This window comes from Lactuca sativa, chromosome 7, assembly GCF_002870075.4.
Source record: "Lactuca sativa cultivar Salinas chromosome 7, Lsat_Salinas_v11, whole genome shotgun sequence".
Taxonomy (NCBI): domain Eukaryota; kingdom Viridiplantae; phylum Streptophyta; class Magnoliopsida; order Asterales; family Asteraceae; genus Lactuca; species Lactuca sativa.
Genome location: NC_056629.2, coordinates 36580394 through 36592016, shown reverse-complemented (window position 1 = coordinate 36592016; position 11623 = coordinate 36580394). Strand labels below are relative to the sequence as shown.

Sequence of the window (11623 nt, the reverse complement as noted above, 5' to 3'; positions counted from 1 at the left end):
CAAAAGTTGGTGGTGACTCAGTTTTAATTCTCACTACTGCGGAGGCAAAAATCACTTCGCCAAAGATTGTATGCTGAGAAAGATGTCAGAAAAGAATGACGATGATGACGAGGAAGCGCACATCACACGACGATTGGAGGAAATCAAGAAGAAGAAAGATGGATCTAATAACACTATGAATGCTCTTATTGTGTAGGGAAATAATGTTGACGATGAGTTCGGCGGTGTTGAAGTTTGTTCCATTGACTCTGAAGACGAAGAAGTGAGGAAGCCCACTCATGGCAGGGCTTTGTTTGTGAAAGAAGAGAACGTTGCAGGAAGGTGTCTGATGGTGACCTCTGAAGTGTCACAAATGAGAGGCTATACCACTTATGGGGGACTAGATGAAGCGAACGAGCGAGAAGACAGGTGTTTTGCAGCGAAACTTGTTAGTGAGCAGATCAACGAATGCGATGAGTTGATCAAGAAGGTACAATCCATTCTTGTTTCTTTACATATCCCCATCACAAACTATGAAAAAGAACTTAATGGATTAAAATCTAAATTTTCTAGTATAAGTGGTAGTCTAACTCAAACTCGCGTCACAAATTCTAACCTAACTGATCAAATCAGCAAGATATCGTCGAAGTGTGAGGAGAGGTGTATATGTATTGAGAAGAAGGAGAAGGAGTTAATTAGGTCTAGGGATGAAACAATTTATTTGCAAAGAGATAATTTAAAGCTTTTAAAACAACGGAATGTTTTTTGTCTAATTGCTAAACGGATATACTCCAACATTACTCAATTGCATCTTGATTTTGATATAGGGAAGAAGATACATCGTATGATTTTACCCTTCCTTGAGTTAAAGGAGGATGAAATTGATTTCGATGCATATAACTGTGAAAACGTTGTTTCTTCTGATGATATCTCACCTACTTACAAAATTGGTCTTGACAAAATAGAGTCCTTCATAAAGTCAAAAGACCATAAGGACATGCTCAAAAATTTGTTGGATGAAAATGACAAATTAAAAATTAAAACCAAGACTATACTGAAATTTGACTCTTTGAATGCCAAGTTGAATTCTATAAATAAAATTGACATTGAAAACACTTCTGAGTTCAATGAGGATGATGAAATGAGTTTATTTGTAGAAGATGAGGTGGACTGTTCTGAATTTGTCAAAAGCGAACCCGAAACCAATAAAAATCTTATTTCAGAAAATTCTGTTGAGTTCGCTCGTTTATCCAAAAACAAAACTAAAGTCCTAAAGGAGAAGGTTGTGGTTTATCAAAAGGTCCAAACAACTCCAAATCAAGTTTATACAGGTAAAGGAGTTACTCGGCAACAAACAGCCAAACGGACAACTTTGGTAGAAGAAGATAGTGTTGATGGCTGCGATGAATTTTTCTGGTCAGTACCAATTGATAACGCTGATGAAACATAAGGTTTATCTAAGAAAACATCATGGAGAGTGAAGGGTAGGTATGTGGCAGAACCACTCAATGAACCCACACGTTTTGATGTGCCAAGCACAAATGGTACCAAAAGTCCTTCAGGTGAACCGGTCATGATATCAAGCAAAACCTCTTCGCTGAAGAGCGAAACTCGGGCTCAAAGACCAAAGAAAAAGGCCAACATCCACAAAAATCCAAAATAGGTGGTTGAAAGAAAGCGTCAACGTAATTTAAGACACAAGAAGAATCTCACTGAAAGGAAATAGTTTTGGCAATCCCAAAACCCTAATTACGTTCGCTATGAAAAGTCCTTTAATTAAAGGAAGAAGCAAAAACAAACTCAGTCTCTAGCGCTCAATATAATGAAAACAACCGAAAGAAGGGTTTCAGTCCCCAGAATCAAGACAACCGAAAACAGAGTTTCGGCCCACAAAGGCATAGCAACCAAAAGAGAAGTTTCGATCCTCAGACGAACGATGATCGAAAAAGAAGTTTTGGTCCTCAAGTTGTGAGAAACCGAAAGGATGGTTTTGGTCCTACATCAACCGATGAAAGGAACCGAAAGGAAAGTAGTTTCGGCTCTCAACCAAGTAAGAGCAATGAACAAAAGCTTAACTACACTCTCAAGTCTCATCCTTCTCATTCTCACTCTCACTCATAGAATGATCAAAAGGGAAAAGGAAAGCTCTTTCCAGAAAACGATAAGAATACGTCGTTTGAACCCAAAGTGAAGAACCGAAAGACTGCTAACGTTAATTCAAAAACTGAACCTAAAGAACTCAAATCTAATAAAATCAAGGTTTTCACTATAAAAAGAAAAGATGAAACAACCTTAATAAAAAGAACATTTTTGGTTGATGTTTCTCTTACAATTCCCTGTTCTGTAAAAGGCTCACAAGGACCCAAGAAACTTTGGGTTCCTAAATCTGCTTAATTTTTGCAGGTTACACGTGAAGAGCAGTTCGACGATGAATGGTACATAGACAGTGGTTGCTCGCGTCACATGACAGGGAGAAAGGAAGAGCTGATGGAATTTCGGTCAACTTGAGTCTTAACTTGGTATTGCTTTGGACTGGTAACTCCCCTTTCTTGGAATTCTCCATGCTAAAATGTTTTAACACTTTATCAAAGTAAGTACTTTGACTAAGTCCTATTAGTCTTCTACTCCTATTTCTCAATATCCTTATCCCAAGAATATAAGCAGCTTCTCCGAGGTCCTTCATAGCGAAGCATTTCCCAAGCTGAGACTTAACCTCCTGCAGGGTTGGGACGTCGTTTCCTATAAGCAGTATATCATCCACATACAATACGAGAAAGCTAACTATACCCCCACTAGCTTTGACATACACGCAGGACTCATCGTCGCTTTTCGAAAAACCAAACTCTTTGACTTTCTCATTGAAACAAAGATTCCATCTGCGAGATGCTTGTTTCAATCCATAGATAGATTTCTCAAGCTTACACACTCTATTAGGGTGCTCTGCATTAACAAAACCCTCTGGCTAACTCATGTAAACATCTTCAACCAACTTTCCATTAAGGAAAGCGGTTTTGACATCCATTTTCCATATTTCATAGTATGAAATGCAGCTATGGCTAGCATAACCCTTATAGATTTAATCTTCTCTACTGGTGAGAAGGTCTCATCATAGTCAACTCTGGGAGTTTGAGTAAAGCCCTTTGCAACCAGTCGCGCCTTATACGTGTGTACTTTCCCATCCATGTCGGTCTTCTTCTCGAAGATCCATTTTCACCCGATCGTCTTACGACCTGGCACACTGTTAACCAAGTTCCAAACTTGATTTTCATACATGGACCGAATCTCGTTGTCCATATCCTCTTTCCATTTTGCAGACTCTGAGCCTGCCATGGCTTCCTTGTAGGTGTTAGGTTCATCCAAATTTATTAATGTGCTATCACTAATAAACGTATCACCTTCACTTGTTATATGGAAACCATACAACATAGGTGGAACACTAACACTACTAGAACATCTAAGAGGTAAGGACTCGTCAATTGGTTCAACAGGAGTTTCCTCCTCGGGTTGATCGCTAGTGTTAGAGGTTTCTTCACTATTTGATTCTTGAAGCTCTTCAAGATCAATTTGCCTCCCACTGTCTTCTTGGCATATGATTTCTCGCTCTCGGAAAACCCCTCTCCTCGCAACGAAGACAACATTGTCACTCGGTCTATAAAAGAGATATCCAAAAGACTTTTGTGGATAGCCGATGAAAATACACCGCTCAGGAGGTTCGAGCTTGTCGTGAGTCTCTCGTCTTACGAAAGACTCGCAACCCCAAACCCTGATATGTGACAACGAGGGAGCTTTCCCTATCCACATCTTGTGAGGTGTTTTGGCAACCTTCTTATTCGGGACTAGATTAAGTATATGGGCGGTAGTCTCTAAGGCATACCCCCAAAATGAGATAGGTAACAAAGCTCGATTCATCATGGAACGAACCATGTCCAACAAGGTTCGATTGTGCCTCTCAGTCACACCATTTAACTGCGGTGTCCTAGGTGGCGTCAATTGCGAAACAATTTTGCATTCCTTGAGGTAGTCGTGGAATTCAATACTAAGGTACTCACCTCCTCGATCGGATCGAAGCATCTTAATTTTCATTCCCAACTGATTCTCCACTTCTTTCTTAAACTCTTTAAACTTTTCCAAGGTTTCTGACTTGTGCTTGATTAAGTAGATGTACCCATATCTGCTATAATCATCGGTGAAAGTCACATAGAAGCGATTCGCATCCCTTGTGGTGGGTCTAAAGGCCCCACATACATCTATATGTATGAGATCCAATAAACCCTCACCCCTTTCACAAGTACCAGTGAAAGGTGACTTGGTCATCTTTCCAAGTAAACAAGATTCGCATGTGTCATCATCCCTAAGGTCGAATGACTCCAACACTCCATCCTTTTGGAGTTGGGCTATGCGCTTCTTGTTGACGTGTCCAAGACGTCAATGCCACAAGCATGCTTTGTCCAAACCATTAGAAGAATCGATATGCAACACATCATTTCCTAAGTTGTCTACAACCATCACAGTTTCATATATACCATTACAAGGCAATGCTTCAAAATAGAGAGTACCATTAAAAAAAGCATTAATAGAACCATTTCCATTATTAAACGAAAATCTAAAACCTTGTTTATACAAACCATGAAAATAAATAATGATTTGTGTCATTTTGGAAGAGTAGCAACAATTATTCAAATCTAAACCTAACCCACTACTAAGCACTAAAGAGTAAACTCCAATCTTGGTGACAGGCGACGTTTTCCTATTCCCTATGATCAAGTTTATCTTTCCTTGCTCCACATCCTTACTTCTTCTTAGACCCTGCAAATTAGAACAAATGTGAAAACCACATCCTGTATCGAGGACCCAATACATAGCATGTGATGAGTTATTAGATTGAATAGTATAAATACCTATGAAGGTGGCTTTATCTTCCTATCCTTGATGTCCTGCAGGTACTTCGGGCAGTTTTGTTTCCAATGCTCTTTCTTGTGGCAATAGAAGCACTCTGCATCCTTCGGGTTGGAAGAGGGAGCAACAGGACCAGCTTTGGCTATACTAGAAGAGGTACCATCGTGAGACTTTCCCTTGTGGCTCTTAGAAGGAGCCTTCCTCTTCTTTCCTTTTCCTTGCCCAATAGCCAAGACAGGGGCAACAGTAGTAGGAGTAGATGCAATAGATTTTCCTTTAGACTACTTTCAGCAGTCCTTAGCAAGCGTTGAAGCTTGCTTAGAGTGACCTTTTCCTTGTTTATATGATAATTCATACAAAACTGATCATAACAGGGAGGTAAGGAGTGTAGAATGATATCTATGGCCAACTCAAAATCGAAGTTTACATTCAACTTCAGCAAGCTGTCCACGAATCTTTGCATTTTCTGCAAGTGGACCGTGATGGACTCTCCAACCTTCATTTTGGTAGTGATCATCACAGCGATGATCTCGTACCTTTCCTGCCTAGCACTTTGATGGTACCTTTCCATTAAATCTTGGTGCATCTCGTATGGATAGTAGTCCTCGTAGGAATTTTGGAGTTCAGCAGTTATTGTTGCGAGCATGGTGCAATGAACCTTTGTAGCATCTTGCTCATGAGTTTTGTACGCAGGAATTTCCTCGGGAGTAGCAGCAGTGTGGTTAATTTCCTTCAGCTCTTTGTCGAGAACGTACTCTTTGTCCTCGTAGCGGGTGACCATGCGAATGTTGTGGATCCAATCATTAAAGTTAGACCCCCATCGAATATCACCCTCCCACACAAGTTCATGAGTGAGAATAAGCCAGAAGCGTTGTTTTTTGAGTAGACATCTGAAAAAGAAAAGAGACAAAGTTTAGATTAGATAAGAATCCTCAATTTAACACCCAAATGAGAAATTAGGGCTAAGACCCAACACAATTATTTACAATTAAGAAGAGGGATGTCGTAATCTAATTGCAAATAATTTCAAGGTAGGTAAATGGTGATTTACCAATTTCCACCATGAAAAACGAAAAAGACAATTAAGTTTTAAATGAATTGAAATTCCTAGATTCTTTTGAGATTCATTGAACTTTTCAATGGCATGTTTAAATCTCGATATGCCCTTCAAATTTGTGATTAGGATACCGAGGATCACAAATAAGGTGTGAATAACCATGCAAATGTACTTGGTACTCTCGATGTCATTTACCACCTAATCAATGTGTCGGTTAATCACACACGCTCCATTGATCTATGATAAATATCGGGCTACTCTTTGCCACCATTGATAGTCCCAAATTAGTGTGTCTGTTATCTACGCACGCTCCACTAACAACTTGGCAAGGTACAAAGTGTAATTTCATGGAATAGCATCACTTTCACATTTTTCCTAAAGTAACTAATATTGAGAATTTATAAAAACATTTAGTTACTTTATAGTTCATTATACTTATTAATGAGGAATTAGTTGTCCTATCCTACCCGTTCGGCTGAGGACCCTCCACCAATCAAGGAAGCGGTGGGTGAGAGTATACACCCATTAAACCACCATTTTATAGGTAGTAACCTTATACCCCCCCCCCCCTCTTATAAATCAGCTTCGTGAATAAGACCTATTAAGGGTAAGACTAGCTTATCTTATACATATATATAATTATTAATCTTATAATATTATAATACTATAAGGGTTGAATTTTAAACTTGTAAACTTCTAGGGTTTAGAATTTAAATATTTCAAAATTAAAACTATTAATCAAAATTTAAAATTCCAAAACTTAAGGGCAGGTTTTGAAACTTTTCAAAACATCTTATAGATCAAATTTGAAAAAATAATTAAATAATCATATTATTAATCTTTATCACATAATTTGACCTAATCTTTGATTTAAGAGAAGATAATTCAAATAAAAAAACAAATAATTAATTTTATCTTATAAACAAGTAATTATTTTATTTATTGACAATTTTCTTTCAATTGTATTAGGATAATCAATACCTTATTGAAAAAAAATCAAATTTTATCAGTTAAAAATGTTTTTGGTAATTATCCCAATTTAATTCTGGCCAAAATCCCGAAAAAATCTGCCAACAGACGAGCCAACTCGCCGAGTCACAGACTGTACTCGTCGAGTAGCCCTGACTCGTCGAGTTCATCATGTGACAACGAGTTCATCAGTCAGATGCAAATTTTTCGACTTTTCAGCTTTGAACTATTTAGTTAAGCATCAAATACAAAAGAAAAAGGACCTAGACTCTGATACCATTGTTGGGTTATGAGTAAAACATCAATCATATGATGCACATGCAAACCCTAAAGCTTTGGATCTAGATTTTTCTAATTGTACATGCAATAATCATCCAAAGCTTGTAAACCCTAATCACATACTTGTAACATATTAATAACTATGGATAACATGACCATATGTATTAATCCATCGACATTCATGTTCAATTTCAAGTATTTAGCAAATTATCAAAACTCTAGTTCTGGTCAAACTTCTTTATTCATCAAGTCATAAATTACGTTTAATAATTTTGATGTTCTACGCTTGAAAACTTGTTCCCCATATTTCATACTTCAAGATTTATTACATACAAAAAGTTTCAACATCTATAGTTTATGAGAAATCTTCCATTAAAGTAAACAAAGTTACAACCAAGGAGAACTCACCCTTAATTCAAGTTGTTGAAGAATAAAAATAAACCCTTTTAATCTCGCCATTTTAAGTCGACCAAGTTACATGGGCCGTGTTGTTCCTGTTTCAAGAATTATTAAAGGGATCTTATAATGTTAATGAACAAAAACTAACCCATTTTCCTTTTTACACAAGTTGTGCTTTATGTAAAGGGTTTATTACATAGGCCATGTTTCCCAAGGTTACTTTTAAATAGGTTGTGTAATAGTAAAAGAATTCTGATTTAGGCATCGTGCTTTAATTAACTAACTTTTCATGTTTTACATTGGTCGTTGTTTTCCATTAGCAAAACTTTATGCCACTTCATGGCAAACAAATTCGTCATAGTGGCTAGAGTAGTCTTCTCCTCGAATGTCTTAATAAAAAGTACGTAGAATTGCTAATACATCAACAAATTTCAAATTGTTTAGGTATTTAAGTTAGGATTACTAATTCACCCTTGTCACTTCCATCCTCTTCATATCCCTTCTCACATACATCTCTATCTTGAAACCCCAAAATTAAACAACTTCAACCAAAATCAATTCCAAACGTGATACAAATCAAACCCCATTTTCTTAATCTTCATCCCTAAAATCAAACATATATAAAATCCGTAAGAATTTCAAAGATTTCTAGATCATAATGGTTTGAATGCATGTTTAATTGTTTAACCTTCAACCACAACAATACTCATGCTCAGTCTATTACATCTTTGAGCAATATACACAAGCATCCATTTTTGCAACAAATTAGACAAGAATGATGAAACTATAAACAACATAAGATCAATCTACACATAGCTCAATAGTTTCAAGTAATCATAAACCCTTCTTTGTCTTCCATAAATGTTGACCATTTTATAGCATGTTGACCATTTTAAATGTGAGATGATCGATCACGACTACTTCTTTCAGAATCTTCTTTCTTCCAAATTGTCTCCATTTTCTGAAACCACTTCAATGGTCGAACCTATATAGATATATCTTTTTTTACTTAATATAGAAATAATGCAGATAAAAGAACTGTGTATGTGTATGTGTATGTGTATGTGTATGTGTGTGTGTAAAAAGTGAAAGAAATATATATACCTTCCAACGCCTCCTACGATTTATAGAATAAAAAATTGATTCCAATCGAGGGATTATGTTCCTAAATGTTGGTCTCTCATTTGGATTCTCATGCCAACATTGTTCAATCAATCTGTGAGATAAAAGATTTATAAAAAAACAACTTATCAAAATATAATATTATATAAAATGACATTTCAATCCTTCATAGAACATACTCTTTAAGCCCATGGGCATAACTTTTTGATGGAGCATTAAATGGAGGGCGTTCATTTGCAACATATGCTTTCGGAACATCATTTTCATCCATCGTGAAAAATGGTTGGCAGCCTTCAATCATCTTCACCAGATCAAAGGACAAATATTTAATTTTTAAAGTAAACAAAAAGGTTTAAATATTAAAAAAGATGAAACATATATTATAAAGATATTATAGTAGTAATACCTCTTGTAAAATTAAGGCAAATGAGAAAACATCGACTTTGGTATCATAGTCTTCATTTCTAAAGACCTCTGGAGCAACATATCTCCCTGTTATATTATAACAAATCATTCAAAAAAAAAGTAATTAAATATAATAGGAAGAAATGAAAGTAGAAAAATAGCACTCACATGTAGTGTCATTATATGTCATGAGCTTTTCTTGTTTGACATTATCTGTGACTTTGAACAGCTCACTGATTCCAAAGTCTGCAACTTTTAGATGTCCAGAATCAGCCCTCAAAATATTCCTGTTTTAACAATTATGATAAAGAAACATACAATTTAAAAAAAATATTTATATATATATATATATATATATATATATATATATATATATATATATATATATATATATAAAGTTTGTTAAAAAAAAAAAAAAAAAAACTTACGAAGGCTCTAGATCCCTGTGAATAATCGGTTCTGGTTTATTTTCATGTAAATAGTTCATCCCCCTGACATCGCCAAAAGTTATTACGATTAACTAAAAAGACAATTTTAACCAAGAAGTGAAAGTACAAAAATACCCTTCTACCTAAAACAACAAGTACCTTGCAATATCCATGGCAAATTTCAAAGCCGTTGACGGCTTTAGTGCTTCTTTTCTCTTCAAAAATAGACGAAGATCACCCTAAAATACATGGAAAACTTTTTTTTTTTATTTAATAATTAAGATAAGACAGGACAGGAAATGACGAAAATGCCCTTCATCGAAAAGAAACCTTTGGTAAATATTCGGTTATGATCATCATTGGACTACTTTGAGTTACAGCACCCAAAAACTGAACCACATTTGGATGTCGTATCTTTTGAAGTAATTCAAGCTCATCCCTAAAAGCCCTCCTGTTAATAACCATAAAAATAAATTAAATTACAAAATAATGTATTACAATTTATTTTAAAAAAAAAAAACATATTTATAGTAACTAAACAACCCACACTTTCTCCTTATCAGTAAAAAGTTCATCTCCAAGTTTTTTTACTGCGACTTTAGTTCCACGCCATGAAGCTATGGTGAATGTACCCTAAAAAAAGTTCCAAACAACATTTATTTAACCACATGAAGAAAATAAAAAGATTTTATTATATATTATAAATTATAAATTATAAATTAAATCAAATGATTACTTACCTTAGTAATGTTGACACTATCTGTAAAATCAAGTTCTTTAGCATTAATTTCATATTCTGGAACTTCACGAGCATTTTTGACATGCATTGGAGCCATCTAAGTATATACAGATTATAATTAAGAAAAGAAACAATTAGAAATAAGAAATTATAACTATAAATCTTTATATATAAACAAGAATATGAAGTTATTATGATTTATAACAAGTATAAGAACTTACGAGAGGTTTGGCACCATGTTTCTCCAAGAGTTTGACCATGTCATGGTTCTTGTAATGGATTGAATCTGCAAGAGGCTGTTTAAGGAATATCACATTGTTCAAAATTGAGTTTATAATGCCTTGATAAACAAAAACTCTGAATGTTGTAAATGGAAGAACAGTGATTAGATAACAAAAATTGACATTAATAGGAATTATAAAATCTTACAGTGCTACCCCATCGATCTTTGACATCAACTTCAGCACCTCCTTCCAACAACAATTCGGCAACATCACAAAACCCTTGGCAAGCTGCCACATGTAACGCAGTTCGATTATCGATATCTTGAAAATTAACATCAGTTCCTGAACTTAAAAGCTCCTTGATCCCATCCAAATTACCCTCACTTGAAAAAAACATCAACCTAACCCTAGGATCAATCGCATCCAGTCCATCAACCTCTTCTTCTTCCGAATCGGAATCCGAAACCCGGTCCGGCGCCATTGACGATTGTCTCCCTAGCGTAAACCTAATTGGTGGTTGCGACTCCATTTTTACTCGAAACAAGTGATATCCAATGCCCGTTGAGCAATTTCTTGGAACCCAACCGGATAAAAACTACTGTTTATACTTTATACACTCATTTTGCGAACTAAATTCTTGAAATTTTGAAATGAATTTTGTACCAATAACAACTCCAATGCCCGGAGACAGAAAACTTCAGTGTTGCATCTTTGGATCTCGCCGTCGTCGTTGATGAAGACGTTGACAATCGTTGATCTGAATAGGATCGTAGACAGGGTTCCGTTGATTTGGTGACAGATTGTCAAGATCAAGGCTGCGGAAATATAGAGGAGAAACCAAGCAAGAGGAAAAGTTTCATTTTGGCTCCTTCGGCTTGATTTCTATTGGTAAATACCCTTCCTGTTTTTTTTTCCCAAAATGCCCCCGAAATGGCTATATAACTGTCCTTAACAACTTTGATAAACGGTAAAACAGATTGTTTAGTTGAAATGTTACATTATGTAATAATATACAAAATCATACAACAAAATTAATTAAATGTGTTATTCATGATTTTGGGTTTTCATTATCATTTGCTCTATTCAAAAGAAAAGGTATAGTAGTGGAAATGTCACATTATCTAAT

The 11623-nt window shown here is 35.6% G+C and overlaps 1 protein-coding gene across 1 annotated transcript; it reads right to left on the bottom strand.

The window, feature by feature from the left end:
• Positions 1-8238: 8238 nt before the first annotated feature.
• On the bottom strand, positions 8239-11371 carry LOC111880683 (integrin-linked protein kinase 1). Its single transcript, XM_023877099.3, has 12 exons — positions 10703-11371; positions 10495-10569; positions 10275-10370; positions 10082-10167; positions 9865-9985; positions 9694-9773; positions 9535-9597; positions 9275-9393; positions 9108-9193; positions 8881-9002; positions 8684-8795; positions 8239-8564 (listed from the first exon to the last, which is right to left on the bottom strand). Exons 1-12 carry the CDS (start codon positions 11024-11026, stop codon positions 8472-8474), a joined length of 1377 nt encoding a protein of 458 aa, XP_023732867.1. The 5' UTR covers positions 11027-11371; the 3' UTR covers positions 8239-8471.
• Between the last annotated feature and the right edge of the window lie 252 nt (positions 11372-11623).